Source organism: Heptranchias perlo, chromosome 12 (genome assembly GCF_035084215.1).
Source record: "Heptranchias perlo isolate sHepPer1 chromosome 12, sHepPer1.hap1, whole genome shotgun sequence".
Classification (NCBI taxonomy): domain Eukaryota; kingdom Metazoa; phylum Chordata; class Chondrichthyes; order Hexanchiformes; family Hexanchidae; genus Heptranchias; species Heptranchias perlo.
The window spans coordinates 74,863,060-74,889,828 of NC_090336.1; the positions used below are offsets into that span (position 1 = coordinate 74,863,060).

At 47.2% G+C, this 26,769-nt stretch overlaps 1 protein-coding gene across 4 annotated transcripts in view; it reads right to left on the reverse strand.

The window, feature by feature from the left end:
* LOC137328099 (cadherin-related family member 5-like) overlaps nt 1-26,769 on the reverse strand; it is an 84,773-nt gene that overhangs the window by 46,368 nt on the left and 11,636 nt on the right. For all 4 annotated transcript variants that reach the window (XM_067994276.1, XM_067994278.1, XM_067994275.1 and 1 more), the window contains exons 4-8: nt 22,826-22,915; nt 21,303-21,389; nt 21,111-21,221; nt 18,947-19,117; nt 18,766-18,856 (exon numbers count right to left, since the gene is read on the reverse strand). In XM_067994276.1, coding sequence (XP_067850377.1) covers nt 18,766-18,856; nt 18,947-19,117; nt 21,111-21,221; nt 21,303-21,389; nt 22,826-22,915 — 550 coding nt within the window. The remainder of the gene's footprint in view (nt 1-18,765; nt 18,857-18,946; nt 19,118-21,110; nt 21,222-21,302; nt 21,390-22,825; nt 22,916-26,769) is intronic.

The following is a 26,769-nucleotide window of genomic DNA, read 5'->3' on the forward strand; positions in this document are numbered from 1 at the left end:
GTGATGGACGGTGATTGAATGTGATGGATGATGATTGAGAGTGATGGACGGTGATTGAGTGTGATGGACGGTGATTGAGAGTGATGGACGGTGATTGAATGTGATGGATGATGATTGAGAGTGATGGACGGTGATTGAATGTGATGGACGGTGATTGAGAGTGATGGACGGTGATTGAATGTGATGGATGATGATTGAGAGTGATGGACGGTGATTGAATGTGATGGATGATGATTGAGAGTGATGGACAGTGATTGAATGTGATGGACAGTGATTGAGAGTGATGGACGGTGATTGAGAGTGATGGACCGTGATTGAATGTGATGGACAGTGATTGAGAGTGATGGACGGTGATTGAATGTGATGGATGATGATTGAGAGTGATGGACGGTGATTGAATGTGATGGATGATGATTGAGAGTGATGGACGGTGATTGAATGTGATGGATGGTGATTGAGAGTGATGGACGGTGATTGAGAGTGATGGACGGTGATTGAGAGTGATGGACGGTGATTGAGAGCGATGGACGGTGATTGAGAGTGATGGACGGTGATTGAGAGCGATGGATGTGATTGAGAGTGATGGATGTGATTGAGAGTGATGGACGGTGATTGAATGTGATGGACGGTGATTGAATGTGATGGACGGTGATTGAATGTGATGGATGGTGATTGAGAGTGATGGACAGTGATTGAATGTGATGGACGGTGATAGAGAGTGATGGACGGTGATTGAATGTGATGGACGGTGATTGAGAGTGGTGGACGGTGATTGAATGTGATGGATGGTGATTGAGAGTGATGGATGGTGATTGAGAGTGGTGGATGATGATTGAGAGTGATGGATGGTGATTGAATGTGATGGATGGTGATTGAATGTGATGGATGGTGATTGAGAGTGATGGATGGTGATTGAGAGTGGTGGATGATGATTGAGAGTGATGGATGGTGATTGAGAGTGGTGGACGGTGATTGAGAGTGATGGACGGTGATTGAATGTGATGGATGGTGATTGAGAGTGATGGACGGTGATTGAGAGTGATGGACGGTAATTAAGAGTGATGGACAATGATTGAGAGTGATGGACGGTGATTAAGAGTGATGGACGGTGATTGAGACTGATGGACAATGATTGAGAGTGATGGTCGGTGATTGTGAGTAATGAATAGTGATTGAGAGTGATGGATGGTAATTGAGAGTGATGGACAGTGATTGAGAGTGATGGATGTGATTGAGTGTGATGGACGGTGATTGAGAGTGATGGATGATGATTGAGAGTGATGGACGGTGATTGAATGTGATGGATGGTGATTGAGAGTGATGGACGGTGATTGAGAGTGATGGACGGTGATTGAGAGTGATGGACGGTGATTGAGAGTGATGGACGGTGATTGAGAGTGGTGGATGATGATTGAGAGTGATGGACGGTGATTGAATGTGATGGATGGTGATTGAGAGTGATGGACGGTGATTGAGAGTGATGGACGGTGATTGAATGTGATGGACGGTGATTGAGAGTGGTGGATGATGATTGAGAGTGATGGACGGTGATTGAGAGTGATGGACGGTGATTGAGAGCGATGGACGGTGATTGAGAGTGATGGATGGTGATTGAATGTGATGGACAGTGATTGAGAGCGATGGACGGTGATTGAGAGTGATGGACAGTGATTGAGAGTGATGGACGGTGATTGAATGTGATGGATGATGATTGAGAGTGATGGACGGTGATTGAATGTGATGGACAGTGATTGAGAGCGATGGACGGTGATTGAGAGTGATGGACAGTGATTGAATGTGATGGATGATGATTGAGAGTGATGGACGGTGATTGAGAGTGATGGATGGTGATTGAGTGTGATGGACTGTGATTGAGAGTGGTGGACGGTGATTGAGAGTGATGGACAGTGATTGAGAGCGATGGTCGGTGATTGAGAGTGATGGACGGTGATTGAGAGTGATGGACGGTGATTGAGAATGATGGACAGTGATTGAGAGTGATGGATGGTGATTGAGTGTGATGGACTGTGATTGAGAGTGGTGGACGGTGATTGAGAGTGATGGACAGTGATTGAGAGTGATGGACGGTGATTGAGAGTGATGGACGGTGATTGAATGTGATGGATGGTGATTGAGAGTGATGGACGGTGATTGAATGTGATGGACTGTGATTGAGAGTGATGGACGGTGATTGAGAGTGATGGACAGTGATTGAGAGTGATGGACGGTGATTGAATGTGATGGACTGTGATTGAGAGTGATGGACGGTGATTGAGAGTGATGGACGGTGATTGAGAGTGATGGACAGTGATTGAATGTGATGGACGGTGATTGAATGTGATGGACTGTGATTGAGAGTGATGGACGGTGATTGAGAGTGATGGATGGTGATTGAGAGTGATGGACGGTGATTGAATGTGATGGACGGTGAATGAGAGTGATGGACGGTGATTGAATGTGATGGACGGTGATTGAGAGTGATGGATGGTGATTGAGAGTGATGGACGGTGATTGAGAGTGATGGATGGTGATTGAACGTGATGGATGGTGATTGAATGTGATGGACGGTGATTGAATGTGATGGACGGTGATTGAGAGTGATGGACGGTGATTGAATGTGATGGACGGTGATTGAGAGTGATGGACGGTGATTGAGAGTGATGGACGGTGATTGAATGTGATGGACAGTGATTGAGAGTGATGGATGTGATTGAGTGTGATGGACTGTGATTGAGAGTGGTGGACGGTGATTGAGAGTGATGGACGGTGATTGAGAGTGATGGACGGTGATTGAATGTGATGGACAGTGATTGAGAGTGATGGACGGTGATTGAGAGTGATGGACAGTGATTGAGAGTGATGGACGGTGATTGAATGTGATGGACGGTGATTGAATGTGATGGATGGTGATTGAGAGTGATGGATGGTGATTGAGAGTAATGGACGGTGATTGAATGTGATGGATGGTGATTGAATGTGATGGATGGTGATTGCGAGTGATGGATGGTGATTGAATGTGATGGACAGTGATTGAGAGTGATGGATGGTGATTGAGAGTGATGGACGGTGATTGAGAGTGATGGACAGTGATTGAGAGTGATGGATGGTGATTGAATGTGATGGACAGTGATTGAGAGTGATGGACGGTGATTGAGAGTGATGGACGGTGATTGAGAGTGATGGACAGTGATTGAGAGTGATGGATGGTGATTGAATGTGATGGACAGTGATTGAGAGTGATGGACGGTGATTGAATGTGATGGACAGTGATTGAGAGTGATGGACGGTGATTGAGAGTGATGGACGGTGATTGAATGTGATGGACGGTGATTGAGAGTGATGGATGGTGATTGAATGTGATGGACGGTGATTGAGAGTGATGGACGGTGATTGAGAGTGATGGATGGTGATTGAGAGTGATGGATGGTGATTGAGAGTGATGGACGGTGATTGAATGTGATGGATGGTGATTGAGAGTGATGGATGGTGATTGAATGTGATGGACAGTGATTGAGAGTGATGAACAGTGATTGAGAGTGATGGATGGTGATTGAATGTGATGGACTGTGATTGATTGTGATGGACAGTGATTGAGAGTGATGGACGGTGATTGAGAGTGATGGACGGTGATTGAATGTGATGGACGGTGATTGAGAGTGATGGATGGTGATTGAATGTGATGGACGGTGATTGAGAGTGATGGACTGTGATTGAGAGTGATGGACTGTGATTGAATGTGATGGACGGTGATTGAGAGTGATGGACTGTGATTGAGAGTGATGGACGGTGATTGAATGTGATGGACAGTAATTGAGAATGATGGACGGTGATTGAGAGTGATGGACGGTGATTGAATGTGATGGACAGTGATTGAGAGTGATGAACAGTGATTGAGAGTGATGGACAGTGATTGAGAGTGATGGACGGTGATTGAATGTGATGGACTGTGATTGAGAGTGATGGACGGTGATTGAGAATGATGGATGATAATTGAGAGTGATGGACGGTGATTGAGAATGATGGACGGCGATTGAATGTGATGGACTGTGATTGAGAGTGATGTACGGTGATTGAGAGTAATGGACAATGATTGAGAGTGATGGACGGTGATTGAGAGTGTTGGACGGTGATTGATTGTGATGGACGGTGATTGAATGTGATGGACTGTGATTGAGAGTGATGGACGGTGATTGAGAGTGATGGACTGTGATTGAGAGTGATGGACGGTGATTGAGAGTGATGGACGGTGATTGAATGTGATGGACGGTGATTGAGAGTGATGGACGGTGATTGAATGTGATGGACGGTGATTGAGAGTGATGGACAGTGATTGAATGTGATGGACAGTGATTGAGAGTGATGAACAGTGATTGAGAGTGATGGACAGTGATTGGGAGGGATGGACGGTGATTGAATGTGATGGACAGTGATTGAGAGTGATGGACGGTGATTGAGAATGATGGACGGCGATTGAATGTGATGGACTGTGATTGAGAGTGATGGACGGTGATTGAGAGTAATGGACAATGATTGAGAGTGATGGACGGTGATTGAGAGTGATGGACGGTGATTGGGAGTGATGGACGGTGATTGAGAATGATGGATGGTGATTGAATGTGATGGAGGCTGATTGAGAATGATGGATGGTGATTGAATGTGATGGATGGTGATTGAGAGTGATGGATGATGATTGAGAGTGATAGACGGTGATTGAATGTTATGGATGGTGATTGAGAGTGACGGACGGTGATTGAGAGTGATGGACGGTGATTGAGAATGATGGACGGTGATTGAATGTGATGGAGGCTGATTGAGAATGATGGATGGTGATTGAATGTGATGGATGGTGATTGAGAGTGAGGACGGTGATTGAGAGTGATGGACGGTGATTGAGAGTGATGGACGGTGATTGAGAGTGATGGACGGTGATTGAATGTGATGGACGGTGATTGAATGTGATGGACGGTGATTGAGAGTGATGGACGGTGATTGAGAGTGATGGACGGTGATTGAATGTGATGGACGGTGATTGAGAGTGATGGACGGTGATTGAGAGTGGTGGACAGTGATTGAGAGTGATGGATGGTGATTGGGAGTGATGGACGTTGATTGAATGTGATGGACAGTAATTGAGAGTGATGGATGGTGATTGAATGTGATGGACAGTAATTGAGAGTGATGGATGGTGATTGAATATGATGGACGGTGATTGAGAGTGATGGATGGTGATTGAATGTGATGGACGGTGATTGAATGTGATGGACTGTGATTGAGAGTGATGGATGGTGATTGAATGTGATGGACAGTAATTGAGAGTGATGGACGGTGATTGAATGTGATGGACGGTGATTGAGAGTGATGGACGGTGATTGAGAATGATGGATGATAATTGAGAGTGATGGACGGTGATTGAGAATGATGGACGGCGATTGAATGTGATGGACAGTGATTGAGAGTGATGGACGGTGATTGAGAATGATGGATGATAATTGAGAGTGATGGACGGTGATTGAGAATGATGGACGGCGATTGAATGTGATGGACTGTGATTGAGAGTGATGGACGGTGATTGAGAGTAATGGACAATGATTGAGAGTGATGGACGGTGATTGAGAGTGATGGACGGTGATTGATTGTGATGGACGGTGATTGAATGTGATGGACTGTGATTGAGAGTGATGGACGGTGATTGAGAGTGATGGACTGTGATTGAGAGTGATGGACGGTGATTGAGAGTGATGGACGGTGATTGAACGTGATGGACAGTAATTGAGAGTGATGGACGGTGATTGAATGTGATGGACGGTGATTGAGAGTGATGGACGGTGATTGAATGTGATGGACGGTGATTGAGAGTGATGAACAGTGATTGAGAGTGATGGACAGTGATTGGGAGGGATGGACGGTGATTGAATGTGATGGACAGTGATTGAGAGTGATGAACAGTGATTGAGAGTGATGGACAGTGATTGGGAGTGATGGACGGTGATTGAGAATGATGGATGATAATTGAGAGTGATGGACGGTGATTGAGAGTGTTGGACGGTGATTGAGAGTGATGGACGGTGATTGAATGTGATGGACTGTGATTGGGAGTGATGGACGGTGATTGAATGTGATGGACAGTGATTGAGAGTGATGAACAGTGATTGAGAGTGATGGATGGTGATTGGGAGTGATGGACGGTGATTGAGAGTGATGGACGGTGATTGAGAATGATGGATGATAATTGAGAGTGATGGACGGTGATTGAGAGTGTTGGACGGTGATTGAGAGTGATGGACGGTGATTGAATGTGATGGACTGTGATTGGGAGTGATGGACGGTGATTGAATGTGATGGACAGTGATTGAGAGTGATGAACAGTGATTGAGAGTGATGGATGGTGATTGGGAGTGATGGACAGTGATTAAATGTGATGGACAGTAATTGGGAGTGATGGACGGTGATTGAGAGTGATGGACAGTGATTGGGAGTGATGGACGGTGATTGAATGTGATGGACAGTGATTGAGAATGATGGATGGTGATTGAATGTGATGGACTGTGTTTGAGAGTGATGGATGATGATTGAGAGTGATGGACAGTGATTGGGAGTGATGGACGGTGATTGAATGTGATGGACAGTGATTGAGAGTGACGGACGGTGATTGAGAATGATGGATGGTGATTGAATGTGATGGACTGTGTTTGAGAGTGATGGATGATGATTGAGAGTGGTGGACAGTGATTGGGAGTGATGGACGGCTATTGAATGTGATGGACTGTGATTGAGAGTGATGGACGGTGATTGAGAGTAATTGTCAATGATTGAGAGTGATGGACGGTGATTGATTGTGATGGACGGTGATTGAATGTGATAGACTGTGATTGAGAGTGATGGGTGGTGATTGAGAGTGATGGACGGTGATTGAGAGTGATGGACAATGATTGAGAGTGATGGACAATGATTGAGAGTGATGGTCGGTGATTGAGAGTAATGGATGGTGATTGAGAGTGATGGATGGTGATTGAGAGTGATGGACGGTGATTGAGAGTGATGGATGGTGATTGAGAGTGATGGACGGTGATTGAATGTGATGGACGGTGATTGAGAGTGATGGACGGTGATTGAGAGTGATGGACGGTGATTGAGAGTGATGGACGGTGATTGAATGTGATGGACGGTGATTGAGAGTGATGGACGGTGATTGAGAGTGATGGACGGTGATTGAATGTTGTGGACAGTGATTGAGAGCGATGGTCGGTGATTAAGAGTGATGGACGGTGATTGAGAGTGATGGACAATGATTGAGAGTGATGGATGGTGATTGAGAGTGGTGGATGATGATCGAGAGTGATGGACGGTGATTGAATGTGGTGGACAGTGATTGAGAGCGATGGTCGGTGATTGAGAGTGATGGACGGTGATTGAGAGTGATGGATGTGATTGAGTGTGATGGACTGTGATTGAGAGTGATGGATGGTGATTGAGAGTGATGGACGGTGATTGAGAGTGATGGACGGTGATTGAATGTGATGGATGGTGATTGAGAGTGATGGACGGTGATTGAGAGTGATGGACGGTGATTGAGAGTGGTGGATGATGATTGAGAGTGCTGGACGGTGATTGAATGTGATGGACAGTGATTGAGAGCGATGGACGGTGATTGAGAGTGATGGACGGTGATTGAGAGTGATAGACGGTGATTGAGAGTGGTGGATGATGATCGAGAGTGATGGACGGTGATTGAAAGTGGTGGATGATGATTGAGAGTGATGGATGGTGATTGAATGTGATGGATGGTGGTTGAGAGTGATGGACGGTGATTGAGAGTGATAGACGGTGATTGAGAGTGGTGGATGATGATCGAGAGTGATGGACGGTGATTGAATGTGGTGGACAGTGATTGAGAGCGATGGTCGGTGATTGAGAGTGATGGACGGTGATTAAGAGTGATGGACGGTGATTGAGAGTGATGGACAATGATTGAGAGTGATGGTCGGTGATTGTGAGTAATGAATAGTGATTGAGAGTGATGGATGGTAATTGAGAGTGATGGACAGTGATTGAGAGTGATGGACGTGATTGAGTGTGATGGACGGTGATTGAATGTGATGGATGGTGATTGAGAGTGATGGACGGTGATTGAGAGTGGTGGACAGTGATTGAGAGTGATGGACGGTGATTGAATGTGATGGACGGTGATTGAGAGTGATGGACGGTGATTGAGAGTGATGGACGGTGATTGAGAGTGATGGATGATGATTGAGAGTGCTGGACGGTGATTGAATGTGATGGACAGTGATTGAGAGTGATGGACGGTGATTGAATGTGATGGACGGTGATTGAGAGTGATGGATGGTGATTGAGAGTGATGGACTGTGATTGAGAGTGATGGACGGTGATTGAGAGTAATGGACGGTGATTGAGAGTGGTATACGATGATTGAGAGTGACGGACGGTGATTGAGAATGATGGATGGTGATTGAATGTGATGGACGGTGATTGAGAATGATGGATGGTGATTGAATGTGATGGATGGTGATTGAGAGTGATGGATGATGATTGAGAGTGATAGACGGTGATTGAAAGTGGTGGATGATGATTGAGAGTGATGGACGGTGATTGAAAGTGGTGGATGATGATTGAGAGTGATGGACGGTGATTGAATGTGATGGACGGTGATTGAGAGTGATGGACGGTGATTGAGAGTGATGGACGGTGATTGAATGTGATGGACGGTGATTGAATGTGATGGATGGTGATTGAGAGTGATGGACGGTGATTGAGAGTGGTGGACGGTGATTGAGAGTGATGGACGGTGAGTGAATGTGATGGATGATGATTGAGAGTGATAGACGGTGATTGAATGTGATGGATGATGATTGAGAGTGATAGACGGTGATTGAAAGTGGTGGACGGTGATTGAGAGTGATGAACGGTGATTGAATGTGATGGACAGTGATTGAGAGTGATGAACAGTGATTGAGAGTGATGGACAGTGATTGGGAGGGATGGACGGTGATTGAATGTGATTGATGGTGATTGAGAGTGATGGACGGTGATTGAGAGTGATGAACGGTGATTGAGAGTGGTGGATGATGATCGAGAGTGATGGACGGTGATTGAATGTTGTGGACAGTGATTGAGAGCGATGGTCGGTGATTGAGAGTGATGGACGCTGATTAAGAGTGATGGACGGTGATTGAGAGTGATGGACAATGATTGAGAGTGATGGATGGTGATTGAGAGTGGTGGATGATGATCGAGAGTGATGGACGGTGATTGAATGTGGTGGACAGTGATTGAGAGCGATGGTCGGTGATTGAGAGTGATGGACGGTGATTGAGTGTGATGGACTGTGATTGAGAGTGATGGATGGTGATTAAGAGTGATGGACGGTGATTGAATGTGATGGATGGTGATTGAGAGTGATGGACGGTGATTGAGAGTGATGGATGATGATTGAGAGTGATGGACGGTGATTGAGAGTGGTGGACGGTGATTGAGAGTGGTGGATGATTATTGAGAGTGATGGATGGTGATTGAGAGTGGTGGATGATGATTGAGAGTGATGGATGGTGATTGAATGTGATGGACAGTGATTGAGAGCGATGGATGGTGATTGAGAGTGATGGACAATGATTGAATGTGATGGACGGTGATTGAGAGTGATGGATGGTGATTGAGAGTGGTGGATGATGGTTGAGAGTGATGGATGGTGATTGAATGTGATGGATGGTGATTGAGAGTGATGGATGATGATTGAGAGTGATGGATGATGTTTGAGAGTGATGGACGGTGATTGAATGTGATGGACTGTGATTGGGAGTGATGGACGATGATTGAATGTGATGGACGGTGATTGAGAGTGATGAACAGTGATTGAGAGTGATGGATGGTGATTGGGAGTGATGGACGTTGATTGAATGTGATGGACAGTAATTGAGAGTGATGGATGGTGATTGAGAGTGATGGACGGTGATTGAGAGTGGTGGACGGTGATTGAGAGTGGTGGATGATTATTGAGAGTGATGGATGGTGATTGAGAGTGGTGGATGATGATTGAGAGTGATGGATGGTGATTGAATGTGATGGACAGTGATTGAGAGCGATGGATGGTGATTGAGAGTGATGGACAATGATTGAATGTGATGGACGGTGATTGAGAGTGATGGATGGTGATTGAGAGTGGTGGATGATGGTTGAGAGTGATGGATGGTGATTGAATGTGATGGATGGTGATTGAGAGTGATGGATGATGATTGAGAGTGATGGATGATGTTTGAGAGTGATGGACGGTGATTGAATGTGATGGACTGTGATTGGGAGTGATGGACGATGATTGAATGTGATGGACGGTGATTGAGAGTGATGAACAGTGATTGAGAGTGATGGATGGTGATTGGGAGTGATGGACGATGATTGAATGTGATGGACGGTGATTGAGAGTGATGAACAGTGATTGAGAGTGATGGATGATGATTGAGAGTGATGGACGGTGATTGAATGTGATGGATGATGATTGAGAGTGATAGACGGTGATTGAAAGTGGTGGATGATGATTGAGAGTGATGGACGGTGATTGAATGTGATGGACGGTGATTGAATGTGATGGACGGTGATTGAGAGTGATGGACGGTGATTGAATGTGATGGACTGTGATTGAGAGTGATGGATGGTGATTGAGAGTGATGGACTGTGATTGAGAGTGATGGACGGTGATTGAGAGTAATGGACGGTGATTGAGAGTGATATACGATGATTGAGAGTGACGGACGGTGATTGAGAATGATGGATGGTGATTGAATGTGATGGACGGTGATTGAGAATGATGGATGGTGATTGAATGTGATGGATGGTGATTGAGAGTGATGGATGATGATTGAGAGTGATGGACGGTGATTGAATGTGATGGACGGTGATTGAATGTGATGGACGGTGATTGAGAGTGATGGACGGTGATTGAATGTGATGGACGGTGAATGAGAGTGATGAACAGTGATTGAGAGTGATGGATGGTGATTGGGAGTGATGGACGTTGATTGAATGTGATGGACAGTAATTGAGAGTGATGGATGGTGATTGAATGTGATGGACAGTAATTGAGAGTGATGGATGGTGATTGAATGTGATGGACAGTAATTGAGAGTGATGGATGGTGATTGAATGTGATGGACAGTAATTGAGAGTGATGGATGGTGATTGAATATGATGGACGGTGATTGAGAGTGATGGATGGTGATTGAATGTGATGGACGGTGATTGAATGTGATGGACGGTGATTGAGAGTGATGGACGGTGATTGAGAGTGATGGACAGTGATTGAATGTGATGGACGGTGATTGAGAGTGATGGACGGTGATTGAATGTGATGGACAGTGATTGAGAGTGATGAACAGTGATTGAGAGTGATGGACAGTGATTGGGAGGGATGGACGGTGATTGAATGTGATGGACAGTGATTGAGAGTGATGGACGGTGATTGAGAATGATGGATGATAATTGAGAGTGATGGACGGTGATTGAGAATGATGGACGGCGATTGAATGTGATGGACTGTGATTGAGAGTGATGGACGGTGATTGAGAGTAATGGACAATGATTGAGAGTGATGGACGGTGATTGAGAGTGATGGACGGTGATTGATTGTGATGGACGGTGATTGAATGTGATGGACTGTGATTGAGAGTGATGGACGGTGATTGAGAGTGATGGACGGTGATTGAACGTGATGGACAGTAATTGAGAGTGATGGACGGTGATTGAGAGTGATGGACGGTGATTGAACGTGATGGACAGTAATTGAGAGTGATGGACGGTGATTGAATGTGATGGACAGTAATTGAGAGTGATGGACTGTGATTGAGAGTGATGGACGGTGATTGAGAGTGATGGACGGTGATTGAGAGTGATGGACGGTGATTGAGAGTGATGGACGGTGATTGAAAGTGATGGACGGTGATTGAATGTGATGGACGGTGATTGAATGTGATGGACAGTGATTGAGAGTGATGAACAGTGATTGAGAGTGATGGACGGTGATTGAATGTGATGGACAGTGATTGAGAGTGATGGACGGTGATTGAGAGTGATGGACAGTGATTGGGAGGGATGGACGGTGATTGAATGTGATGGACAGTGATTGAGAGTGATGGACGGTGATTGAGAGTGATGGATGATAATTGAGAGTGATGGACGGTGATTGAGAGTGATGGACGGCGATTGAATGTGATGGACTGTGATTGAGAGTGATGGACGGTGATTGAATGTGATGGACTGTGATTGAATGTGATGGATGATAATTGAGAGTGATGGACGGTGATTGAGAGTGATGGACAGTGATTGAGAGTGATGGACGGTGATTGAGAGTGATGGATGATAATTGAGAGTGATGGACGGTGATTGAGAGTGATGGACGGCGATTGAATGTGATGGACTGTGATTGAGAGTGATGGACGGTGATTGAATGTGATGGACAATGATTGAGAGTGATGAACAGTGATTGAGAGTGATGGATGATAATTGAGAGTGATGGACGGTGATTGAGAGTGATGGACGGTGATTGAATGTGATGGACTGTGATTGAGAGTGATGGACGGTGATTGAGAGTAATGGACAATGATTGAGAGTGATGGACGGTGATTGAATGTGATGGACGGTGATTGAATGTGATGGACGGTGATTGAATGTGATGGACTGTGATTGAGAGTGATGGACAGTGATTGAGAGTGATGGATGGTGATTGAATGTGATGGATGGTGATTGAGAGTGATGGACGGTGATTGAATGTGATGGACGGTGATTGAATGTGATGGACTGTGATTGAGAGTGATGGACGGTGATTGAGAGTGATGGACGGTGATTGAATGTGATGGACAGTGATTGAGAGTGATGAACAGTGATTGAGAGTGATGGACAGTGATTGGGAGGGATGGACGGTGATTGAATGTGATGGACAGTGATTGAGAGTGATGGACGGTGATTGAGAATGATGGATGGTGATTGAGAGTGATGGACGGTGATTGAGAGTGATGGATGGTGATTGAGAATGATGGATGATAATTGAGAGTGATGGACGGTGATTGAGAATGATGGACGGCGATTGAATGTGATGGACTGTGATTGAGAGTGATGGATGGTGATTGAGAGTAATGGACAATGATTGAGAGTGATGGACGGTGATTGAGAGTGATGGACGGTGATTGAGAGTAATGGACAATGATTGAGAGTGATGGACGGTGATTGAGAGTGATGGACGGTGATTGAATGTGATGGACTGTGATTGAGAGTAATGGACGGTGATTGGGAGTGATGGACGGTGATTGAGAGTGATGGATGGTGATTGAGAGTGATGGACGGTGATTGAGAGTGATCGACTGTGATTGAGAGTGATGGACGGTGATTGAGAGTGATCGACTGTGATTGAGAGTGATGGATGGTGATTGAGAGTGATGGACATGATGGAAGTTGGGAATAGGAAGAACATGGGATCAGGAGGAGGCCATTCAGCCCCTCGAGCCTGTTCCACCATTCAATTAGATCATGGCTGATCTGATTCTTAACTCCATTTACCCGCCTTGGTTCCGTAACCCTTAATCCCCTCACCCAACAAAAATCGATCAATCTCAGTTTTGAAATTTTCAATTGACCCCCAGCCTCGACAGCTTTTTGGGGGGTGAGAGTTCCAGATTACCACTCCCCTTTGTGTGAAGAAATGCTTTCATTGTTTATGTTGATGGGGTCAGTGGTAGGGCACTGAATTTGTATGGGTTAGGCAGGCACGACTCTCACAACATGCTCAGGTCTGGTCCCCACCCCATAGAGAGAGGACACCCAGTCCCTGTTGGCTGGATTGTCCAGACCCCACCCCCTGACCCGAGCCTTCTGCACCATGGCCCCCTGTGTAAAGGGGTGATCCAGATTTGTAAAAGAGAAAACAAAAGTATTCTTCTTTGGGGGTCCTGGCTGCTTTCTTGCCTTTGACCCCTCCCCTCGCTGGGTCCCATCCGGAGGCTGGTACACCTCATCTCATTGGGTGCACTGGCCTCCAATCCTACACTGGCTCCTCAATGGGCCAAGGGACTGGGAACTCCCAATGTAGGGATGGCATTTGCCCAATGTAAGGAGTGACAAAAGATTCCCCTTACAAGGCAGGTCAGAAAATCCTGGAATCGGCCGAGACCTGGTGGTTTGGGAATAGGAAGATTTCTCAAATCACAAGATAGTTACGGATGTGGAAGGCCGTTTGGCCCATCCATCCAGAGAGATCCGAACGTTCTCCTCCCGCCATTGTAGCTTCAATTGTTCAACACTAAGGATCAGGTGAGGAGACGAGGCTCCTCCTGCACTGCCTCCAGTGTTTGAATGTTTCCCCCGTGTCTCGGTGGCCAGAACTGGACACAGTGCTCAAGGTGAGTCTGACCAGAACTGGACACAGTGCTCAAGGTGGGTCTGACCAGAACTGGACACAGTGCTCAAGGTGGGTCTGACCAGAACTGGACACAGTGCACAAGGTGGGTCTGACCAGAACTGGACACACTGCTCAAGGTGAGTTTGACCAGAACTGGACAGAGTGCACAAGGTGAGTCTAACCAGAACTGGACACAGTGCTCAAGGTGAGTCTGACCAGAACTGGACACAGTGCTCAAGGTGGGTCTGACCAGAACTGGACACAGTGCTCAAGGTGAGTCTGACCAGAACTGGACACAGTGCACAAGGTGGGTCTGACCAGAACTGGACACAGTGCACAAGGTGAGTCTGACCAGAACTGGACACAGTGCTCAAGGTGGGTCTGACCAGAACTGGTCACAGTGCTCAAGGTGGGCCTGACCAGAACTGGACACAGTGCTCAAGGTGAATCTGACCAGAACTGGACACAGTGCTCAAGGTAAGTCTGACCAGAACTGGACACAGTGCTCAAGGTGAATCTGACCAGAACTGGATACAGTGCTCAAGGTAAGTCTAACCAGAACTGGACACAGTGCTCAAGGTGGGTCTGATCAGAACTGGACACAGTGAACAAGGTGAGTCTGACCAGAACTGGACACAGTGCTCAAGGTGGGTCTGATCAGAACTGGACACAGTGAACAAGGTGAGTCTGACCAGAACTGGACACAGTGCACAAGGTGGGTCTGACCAGAACTGGACACAGTGCTCAAGGTAAGTCTGACCAGAACTGGACACAGTGCACAAGGTGGGTCTGACCAGAATTGGAACATAGGAACATAGGAACAGGAGTAGGCCATTCAGCCCCTCGTGCCTGCTCCGCCATTTGATAAGATCATGGCTGATCTGTGATCTAACTCCATATACCTGCCTTTGGCCCATATCCCTTAATACCTTTGGTTGCCAAAAAGCTATCTATCTCACATTTAAATTTAGCAATTGAGCTAGTATCAATTGCCGTTTGCGGAAGAGAGTTCCAAACTTCTACCACCCTTTGTGTGTAGAAATGTTTTCTAATCTCGCTCCTGAAAGGTCTGGCTCTAATTTTTAGACTGTGCCCCCTACTCCTAGAATCCCCAACCAGCGGAAATAGTTTCTCTCTATCCACCCTATCTGTTCCCCTTAATATCTTATAAACTTCGATCAGATCACCCCTTAACCTTCGAAACTCCAGAGAATACAACCCCAATTTGTGTAATCTCTCCTCGTAACTTAACCCTTGAAGTCCGGGTATCATTCTAGTAAACCTACGCTGCACTCCCTCCAAGGCCAATATGTCCTTCCGAAGGTGCGGTGCCCAGAACTGCTCACAGTACTCCAGGTGCGGTCTAACCAGGGTTTTGTATAGCTGCAGCATAACTTCTGCCCCCTTGTACTCCAGTCCTCCGGATATAAAGGCCAGCATTCCATTAGCCTTATTGATTATTTTCTGCACCTGTTCATGACACTTCAATGATCGATGTACCTGAACCCCGAAGTTCCTTTGGACATCCACTGTTTTTAACTTTTTACCATTTAGAAAGTACCCTGTTCTATCCTTTTTTGATCCAAAGTGGGTGACCTCACATTTGTCTGCATTGAATTCCATTTGCCACAGTTTTGCCCATTCACCTAATCTATCAATATCACTTTGTAATTTTATGTTTTCATCTACACTGCCTACAATGCCACCAATCTTTGTGTCATCGGCAAACTTAGATATGAGACTTTCGATGCCTTCATCTAAGTCGTTAATAAATATTGTGAATAATTGAGGCCCCAAGACAGATCCCTGCGGGACTCCACTAGTCACATCCTGCCAATGTGAGTACCTTCCCATTATCCCTACTCTCTGTCGCATTTCGCTCAGCCAACTTCCTAACCAAGTCCGTACTTTTCCCTCAATTCCACGGGCTTCTATCTTAGCTAACAGTCTCTTATGTGGGACCTTATCAAATGCCTTCTGGAAGTCCAAATAAATAACATCCATTGACACAGTGCTCAAGGTGGGTCTGACCAGAACTGGACACAGTGCACAAGGAGGGTCTGACCAGAATTGGACACAGTGCACAAGGTGGGTCTGACCAGAACTGGACACAGTGCACAAGGTGGGTCTGACCAGAACTGGTCACAGTGCACAAGGTGGGTCTGACCAGAACTGGACACAGTGCACAAGGTGGGTCTGACCAGAACTGGACACAGTGCACAAGGTGGGTCTGACCAGAACTGGACACAGTGGTCAAGGTGAGTCTGACCAGAGCCCTGGACAGTTCGATCACAACTTCCTCTGACTCTACTCTGCTGTTCTGGCTGTAGTAAACAATTTTACAACACCAAGTTATAGTCCAACAAATTTATTTTAAATTCCACAAGCTTTCGGAGGCTTCCTCCTTCGTCAGGTGAACGGTGTCACCTGACGAAGGAGGAAGCCTCCGAAAGCTTGTGGAATTTAAAATAAATTTGTCGTTCTGGCTGTCGTTCAACATCTGATTGGCTCTGTTGATTGCTGGTCTGCACTGGTTGGCCATGTTGAATGTTGAACCTGCTGAGACTCCCGGCTCTCACCGTTCATGGACAATGTAAACATCACATGGGCCATCGAAAGTCCAGCACAGAAGGGAGGCCACTCGGCCATTTCTTAAAGGGACCAAATTTGGTAAAATGGTGAACGAAATTACAAAGTGCATTCCTCTGTATCACCACTTGTCGCCTCTTCATTGGTCAGTTACAGGCCTTCCTTACTTCAGTCACACACGTCTTCGAAAAGGAGTAAACATGTTGTGCATAATTGAAATATTGTCGCTCTCGGCCCCTGTGACTTTAACGGACACCCCGCTTACGTGCAAACGAGGATTCGGCTGAACTTGCGGCAAATTTAAGACAGTGGAACTGGAGAAGCCCTGGGGAAACTCGTCTCCACTGGTTACTGCTCCTTTCGTATTCTGTGGCTTCTTCCTTCTCAGTTGCAAATGCTCCATCCTCCTCACTCTTCCTCCTCCCGTATCCTCGATGTGTTGAGACCGAGACTCATCGCCTTGTTTCCGACCCAACTATTCTTTTCTGGGGTCTGTGCAACCCCTCACGTCCCTCAGTCTGCCCTTCCTCCTACTGTCTATTGACTTCGAAAATCCACGTTTGGCGTGACCAGCCGTTATTCGCAGGGCTACGGGGAAAGGGCGGGGGAGTGGGACAGACTGGAATGCTCTTGCAGAGAGCCGGCACGGGCTCGAAGGGCCAAATGGCCACGTTCGATGCTGTGACCATTCTATGATTCTGTGATTGATCTGTCTTTCTCTTCCCTCTACTCTGTTCAGTCCCTCTACGAGACTTGACTCCTTACTTGGGTTCTCCAAATAAAAGAAAGATGGAAAATTAAACCAGAACTAATGTCACACTGACAAGCGGAGCTGATTAATACACATAGAATCACACAATCATCGAATCATACAGCACAGGAGGAGGCCATTCGACCCATCGAGCCTGTGCCGGCTCTTTGAAAGAGCTGTCCAATTAGTCCCACTCCTCCCCCTGCTCTTTCCCCAGAGCCCTGAAATTTTCACCCCTTCAAGTATTTATCCAATTCCCTTTTGAAAGTTATCATTGAATCTGCTTCCACCGCCCTTTCAGGCAGCGCGTTCCAGATCAGAACAACTCGCTGCGTAAAAAAATTCTCATCTCCCCTCTGGTTCTTTTGTCAATCACCTTAAATCTGCGTCCTCTGGTCACCGACCCTCCTGCCACTGGAAACAGTTTCTCCTTATTTACTCTGTCAAAACCCCTCATGATTTTGAACACCTCGATCAAATCTCCCCTTAACCTTCTCTGTTCTAATGTACAGAGTCGTACAACACCAGGTTATAGTCCAGGTTGGACTATAACCTTGTGTTGCACGACTCTGTACATTTGTCCACCCCAGTCCATCACCGGCATCTCCACATCATTCTCTGTTCCAAGGAGAACAATCCCAGCTTCTCCAGTCTCTCCACATAACTCAAGACCCTCATCCCTGGAACCATTCTAGTAAATCTCCTCTGCACCCTCTCCAAGGCCTTGACATCCTTCCTAAAGTGCGGTGCCCAGAATTGGACACAATACTCCAGCTGAGGCCCAACCAGCGTTTTATAAAGGTTTAGAATAACTTCCTTGCTTTTGTACTCTGTGCCTCTATTAATAAAGCCCAGGATCCAGTATGGCTTTTTAACAACCTTCTCAACTTGTCCTGCCACCTTCAAAGATTTGTGTACGTACACCCCCAGATCTCTCTGTTCCTGCACCCCCTTTAAAATTGTACTACTTATCGTACATGATGGATTGAATCCATAAAACAACAATGCAGACCACCAGCTGCCAACTCACCTGCTATAATTCTATATCCGATTTTTGCATTAATTCCTGAATCACCATCGACAGAGTGAACGCTGCAAGGATCCAGGTGCAATGCACCAATCTGCAGTAAATATGAGGGAGAAATCAATGCAAGAGATGAAACGGGAGCCGGAAATGCAAGTTCGAAATTTCCGAGTGACAGGATGCTTACCTCCATCCTGTTTTCTGTGACGTTTCCCACGTATACTGCACGGAGACAGATGCTTGGGACATCGTTGGCAATGAAAGAACATGGCATGAAAACTGGAGGCTTGTTATCTTCATCGACGACCGCGATGTCAATGGTCACTGCAGCTCTCGCCAGACTGTCATTCAGATTTTCCTGCAACAGTGGGAACAAAGAACAAACTTGCATTTATATAGCACCTTTCACATCCCAAAGTGCTTCACAGCCAATCAAGCACTTTTCAAGTGTGGTCACTGTTGTGATGTAGGAAACGTGGCAGTCAATTTGCGCACAGCAAGATCCCACAAACAGCAACGGGGGAAATGACCCAGATCATCTGTTTTTTAGTGATGTTGGTTGAGGGATAAATATTGGCCCCAGGACACCGGGGAGAACTCCCCCCTGCTCTTCTTCAAAAGAGTGGCCGTGGGATCTTTTACATCCACTTGAGAGGGCAGACGGGACCTCGGTTTAACGTCTCATCCAAAAGACGGCACCTCCGACAGTGCAGCGCTCCCTCAGTACTGACCCTCCGACAGTGCAGCGCTCCCTCAGTACTGACCCTCCGACAGTGCGGCGCTCCCTCAGTACTGACCCTCCGACAGTGCAATGCTCCCTCAGTACTGACCCTCCGACAGTGCAGCACTCCCTCCGTACTGACCCTCCGACAGTGCGGTGCTCCCTCAGTACTGACCCTCCGACAGTGCGGTGCTCCCTCAGTACTGACCCTCCGACAGTGCAACGCTCCCTCAGTACTGACCCTCCGACAGTGCAGCTCTCCCTCAGTACTGACCCTCCGACAGTGCGGCGCACCCTCAGTACTGACCCTCCGACAGTGCAGCACTCCCTCAGTACTGACCCTCCGACAGTGCAGCGCTCCCTCAGTACTGACCCTCCGACAGTGCGGCGCTCCCTCAGTACTGACCCTCCGACAGTGCGGCGCTCCCTCAGTACTGACCCTCCAACAGTGCGGCGCTCCCTCAGTACTGACCCTCCGACAGTGCGGCACTCCCTCAGTACTGACCTTCCGACAGTGCGGCGCTCCCTCAGTACTGACCCTCCGACAGTGCGGCACTCCCTCAGTACTGACCCTCCGACAGTGCTGCACTCCCTCAGTACAGACCCTCCGACAGTGCTGCACTCCCTCAGTACTGACCCTCCGACAGTGCAGCACTCCCTCAGTACTGACCCTCCGACAGTGCTGCACTCCCTCAGTACTGACCCTCCGACAGTGCTGCACTCCCTCAGTACTGACCCTCCGACAGTGCGGCGCTCCCTCAGTACTGCCCCTCCGACAGTGCGGCGCTCCCTCAGTACTGACCCTCCGACAGTGCGGCGCTCCCTCAGTACTGACCCTCCGACAGTGCAGCGCTCCCTCAGTACTGACCCTCCGACAGTGCGGCGCTCCCTCAGTACTGACCCTCCGACAGTGCAGCACTCCCTCAGTACTGACCCTCCGACAGTGCGGCGCTCCCTCAGTACTGACCCTCCGACAGTGCGGCGCTCCCTCAGTACTGACCCTCCGACAGTGCGGCGCTCCCTCAGTATTGCACTGGGAGTGTGGGCCTGGATTATTGGGTTAAGTCTCTGGAGTGGGGGCTCGAACCCACCACCTTCTGACTCGGAGATGATGGGCTCGATTTTAAAAGGGGGGGTGGGGGCATTGAAATTTGCCACCATTTCAGACCCGCCCCCAACCTGCCTCCAACCCGCCCGTTTCCGGTTTTCATCGGGGCAGAACAAGGGGCGTGCGGCTAACCCGCTCCCGGGAGGCGGGCCGGGCCTTCAAACCTTTCAAGGAGGCTTGAGGCCTCCATCTTTCACTGACTCCCAACTTCAACCCCGGGGGGGTGGGGGGGCCGGGATTCTCGGGCCTTCTGGTTTTACGCCTCATGAAAGGAGGTGAGAGGGCCCGAGGCTAACAGGGCAGGTGCCCCGAAAGGCGCAGCTTGTGGGCCTGGAGGAGCAGGAGCCCAACAAGCCTACCTGCAGCGAGACCCACTCCCGAGGGCGGACCCCCCGACCCCCGACCGCGATCCCCCGACCCCGATCCTCCCCCCTCCGACCCCCCGACCCCCCGACCGTCCGACCGCTTGAACTCTCACAAACCCTTCAAAGTCTCGGTGTGTGATGTGCGTCGAGCTCTCACCTTTGCGAGTAAAATCAACTTTAACTTCTTTGCCTCCTCGTAATCTATTGTTTTGCTCAGAATAATTGCGGGCGTGTTTTGAGTCTTTAGATCGAAGTATTCTGCTCCATCCTACGTAAAACACAGTGTCACATCTGTTAAATGAGTCCCGTACGACACTGGAATGGGAGGCACTGCCCGAGCGAGACTTACTGTGGTTGGATCCAAGCTGTAGAAGATCGGGTCACCATCGAGATCGTTTGCTCTCACTGTTTCCCAGATTTCGCCCACAGGAAAGGACTTCAAGAAACAAAGAAGGAAAGATGTAAAAAGTGGAGCACAAATGGGCAAGCTGATATTTACATGAAGATTAATTTATCGTTAATTATCTTGTCTTGACCCTCCAAAGTTCCAAATGCACCGTGGAGCACAGGAACAGGAGGAGGCCGTTCAGCCCCCTCGGGCCTGTCCCACAGGAACAGGAGGAGGCCGTTCAGCCCCCTCGGGCCTGTCCCACAGCAACAGGAGGAGGCCGTTCAGCCCTTCGAACCTGCTCCGCCATCCCAGTGGCTCATGGCTGATCTGTACCTCAACTCCATTGACCCTCCTTCTCTCCATACCCCTTAATACCCTGAAGTAACAATAATCTATCAGTCTCAGGCACTGGCTCGCACTCTTCCTGCTCCCCGTTCTCGCACTGTGTTGAATTCTAAACTCATCACATAATCGTTCACTTCAATTCATTCATTTCCCTGAAAACGACAGAACTGCTCCTCCCCGCCCCCCCCAGTTACCCCACCTCCCAAAGCCAGGCTTTTAAAACTCAGGCTTGGTGTCACTTGGCCAATACTTCCTGATTCATCTCATCTACTTTCAATGTTGGTGCCCTGTGGGCCTGGGCCCTTCCCCTGGTGCCCTGCCCTGTGGGCCTGGGCCCTTCCCCTGGTGCCCTGCCCTGTGAGACTGGGCCCTTCCCCTGGTGCCCTGTCCTGTGAGACTGGCCCTTCCCCTGGTGCCCTGTCCTGTGAGACTGGGCCCTTCCCCTGGTGCCCTGCCCTGTGGGCCTTGACCCTTCCCCTGGTGCCCTGCCCTGTGGGCCTGGGCCCTTCCCCTGGTGCCCTGTCCTGTGGGCCTTGACCCTTCCCCTGGTGCCCTGCCCTGTGGGCCTGGGCCCTTCCCCTGGTGCCCTGCACTGTGAGACTGGCCCTTCCCCTGGTGCCCTGTCATGTGAGACTGGGCCCTTCCCCTGGTGCCCTGCCCTGTGGACCTTGACCCTTCCCCTGGTGCCCTGTCCTGTGAGACTGGGCCCTTCCCCTGGTGCCCTGCCCTGTGGGCCTTGACCCTTCCCCTGGTGCCCTGCCCTGTGGGCCTTGACCCTTCCCCTGGTGCCCTGCCCTGTGGGCCTTGACCCTTCCCCTGGTGCCCTGCCCTGTGGGCCTGGATATCCTGAATGCAGCAGAACCGGCACAGGCTGTGTTCAGGGCACCTCAATTTTGGGAAGGGGGCCTCAGGCTGGCGTTGGGCCCCCTATTGGTTTATGCGGCAGGTCCTTTGCTTGTTTCAGGCCCCGGCCCTGGACGCCTTCACTGGAGCCTTGACCAATATGGCGGGCAGTGCACTTCCGGCGTGGACTGAGTGCACGCTGCCCGCCATATTTGACGTTTAAGTGCCCGTTTTAGCCATGTGCAAATATTGTGTTACAATAAATGAAAAAATAAATGAAATAGTTATCTTACCTCACTAATGCTTAAATTCAATTCTTTCTTTGGAAACGTGGGAGGGTTGTCATTGACATTAATGACCTCAATTTGCAACGTCAGGGGTTCCTATCAATAAGAAGTAATTATAGAATCACGTCAGATTTCAATCAAGCAGAGGCTTCAATATTTAGTATGTTTCTTGTCAAAAACTAATCTGTGAAATTCTCGGGCTTTAACAATTAAAGCTTCTGACAGAGCTTGCTCTATTAAAGGGGCAGTGCCCTCGGGTTACTCAGCTGCATTCAAGGTTTTGCTTAAAGGGCGAGGACAAACACAGAGAAATTACAGCACCAAAACAGGCCATTCGGCCCCACCGGTCCATGCCGGTGTTTACCCTTCACGCAAGCGAGAACGAAGGTGAATTCCTTTCGAACTCCCCCCCCAGTCTTTTCTTCCCTTTTAATTACAACCTCAAAGTTTATGCGCGACATATATCATTATGGTACAATTTTAAAGAGGGTGCAGGAACAGAGAGACCCGGTGGGGGGGTGTATGCACAAATCTTTGAAGGTGGCTGGACAAGTTGAGAAGGCTGTTTAAAAAGCATACGGGATCCTGGGATTTATTAATAGAGGGTTAGAATGCAAAAGCATGGAAGTTATGCGAAACTTTCAGAAAACACTGGTTAGGCCCCAGCTGGAGTATTGTGTCCAATTCTGGGCACCGCACTTTAGGAAGGATGTCAAGTCCTTGGAGAGGGTGCAGAGGAGATTTACTGAACGGTACCAGGGATGAGGGACTTCAGTTATGTGGAGAGACTGGAGAAGCTGGGATTGTTCTCCTTAGAGCAGAGAAGGTCAAGGCGAGATTTGAGAGAGGGGTTCAAAATCATGAGAGGTTTTGATAGAGTAAATAAGGAGAGACTGTTTCCAGTGGCAGGAGGGTCGATAACCAGAGGACACAGATTGAAGGTAATTGGCAAAAGAACAAGAGGCGACATGAGGAAACATTTTCCATGCAGCGATTTGTTATGATCTGGAATGCGCTGCCTGAAAGGGCGGTGGAAGCAGATTCAACAATAACTGTCGAAAGGGAATTGGAGAAATACTTGAGGGGAAAAAATTTACAGAGCTCTTGGGGAGAGAGCAGGGTCGTGGGACTAATTGGAGAGCTGTTTCAAAGAGCTGGCACAGGGAAGATGGGCCGAATGGCCTCCATCCGTGCTGGAAGATTCAATGATTCGATGATTAAATACGTCTTCATTATTGCGTGCTGTCAAATTGACTTTATGGCGACTGTAGGGTGTTTTCATATTGTACAGAATTCAATCAGAGCCTCACTAACGAAAAGAAGAGTTAATTTAACGCAAATGGGTCACATTCTAATTAATAGAAGAGTTAACGTACCGCCAATGGGTCACATTCTGATTAATAGAAGAGTTAACGTACCGCCAATGGGTCACATTCTGATTAATAGAAGAGTTAACGTACCGCCAATGGGTCACATTCTAATTAATAGAAGAGTTAACGTACCGCCAATGGGTCACATTCTGATTAATAGAAGAGTTAACGTACCGCCAATGGGACACATTCTGATTAATAGAAGAGTTAACGTACCGCCAATGGGACACATTCTAATTAATAGAAGAGTTAACGTACCGCCAATGGGACACATTCTGATTAATAGAAGAGTTAACGTACCGCCAATGGGACACATTCTGATTAATAGAAGAGTTAACGTACCGCCAATGGGTCACATTCTAATTAATAGAAGAGTTAACGTACCGCCAATGGGACACATTCTAATTAATAGAAGAGTTAACGTACCGCCAATGGGACACATTCTGATTAATAGAAGAGTTAACGTACCGCCAATGGGACACATTCTGATTAATAGAAGAGTTAACGTACCGCCAATGGGTCACATTCTAATTAATAGAAGAGTTAACGTACCGTCAATGGGTCACATTCTAATTAATAGAAGAGTTAACGTACCGTCAATGGGTCACATTCTAATTAATAGATGAGTTAACGTACCGCCAATGGGACACATTCTAATTAATAGAAGAGTTAACGTACCGCCAATGGGACACATTCTGATTAATAGAAGAGTTAACGTACCGCCAATGGGACACATTCTAATTAATAGAAGAGTTAACGTACCGCCAATGGGTCACATTCTAATTAATAGAAGAGTTAACGTACCGCCAATGGGACACATTCTAATTAATAGAAGAGTTAACGTACCGCCAATGGGACACATTCTAATTAATAGAAGAGTTAACGTACCGTCAATGGGTCACATTCTAATTAATAGATGAGTTAACGTACCGCCAATGGGACACATTCTAATTAATAGAAGAGTTAACGTACCGCCAATGGGACACATTCTAATTAATAGAAGAGTTAACGTACCGCCAATGGGACACATTCTAATTAATAGAAGAGTTAACGTACCGCCAATGGGTCACATTCTAATTAATAGAAGAGTTAACGTACCGCCAATGGGTCACATTCTGATTAATAGAAGAGTTAACGTACCGCCAATGGGTCACATTCTGATTAATAGAAGAGTTAACGTACCGCCAATGGGTCACATTCTGATTAATAGAAGAGTTAACGTACCGCCAATGGGTCACATTCTGATTAATAGAAGAGTTAACGTACCGCCAATGGGTCACATTCTGATTAATAGAAGAGTTAACGTACCGCCAATGGGTCACATTCTAATTAATAGAAGAGTTAACGTACCGCCAATGGGTCACATTCTAATTAATAGAAGAGTTAACGTACCGCCAATGGGACACATTCTAATTAATAGAAGAGTTAACGTACCGCCAATGGGTCACATTCTGATTAATAGATGAGTTAACGTACCGCCAATGGGTCACATTCTAATTAATAGAAGATTTAACGTACCGCCAATGGGTCACATTCTAATTAATAGATGAGTTAACGTACCGCCAATGGGTCTCATTCTAATTAATAGAAGAGTTAACGTACCGCCAATGGGACACATTCTAATTAATAGAAGAGTTAACGTACCGCCAATGGGTCACATTCTGATTAATAGAAGAGTTAACGTACCGTCAATGGGTCACATTCTAATTAATAGAAGAGTTAACGTACCGCCAATGGGTCACATTCTAATTAATAGAAGAGTTAACGTACCGCCAATGGGTCACATTCTGATTAATAGAAGAGTTAACGTACCGCCAATGGGACACATTCTAATTAATAGAAGAGTTAACGTACCGCCAATGGGTCACATTCTGATTAATAGAAGAGTTAACGTACCGCCAATGGGTCACATTCTGATTAATAGAAGAGTTAACGTACCGCCAATGGGACACATTCTAATTAATAGAAGAGTTAACGTACCGCCAATGGGTCACATTCTGATTAATAGAAGAGTTAACGTACCGCCAATGGGACACATTCTGATTAATAGAAGAGTTAACGTACCGCCAATGGGTCACATTCTGATTAATAGAAGAGTTAACGTACCACCAATGGGTCACATTCTGATTAATAGAAGAGTTAACGTACCGCCAATGGGTCACATTGTGATTAATAGAAGAGTTAACGTACCGCCAATGGGTCACATTCTAATTAATAGAAGAGTTAACGTACCGCCAATGGGTCACATTCTGATTAATAGAAGAGTTAACGTACCGCCAATGGGTCACATTCTAATTAATAGAAGAGTTAACGTACCGCCAATGGGACACATTCTAATTAATAGAAGAGTTAACGTACCGTCAATGGGACACATTCTAATTAATAGAAGAGTTAACGTACCGCCAATGGGTCACATTCTGATTAATAGAAGAGTTAACGTACCGCCAATGGGTCACATTCTAATTAATAGAAGAGTTAACGTACCGCCAATGGGACACATTCTGATTAATAGAAGAGTTAACGTACCGCCAATGGGTCACATTCTAATTAATAGAAGAGTTAACGTACCGCCAATGGGAC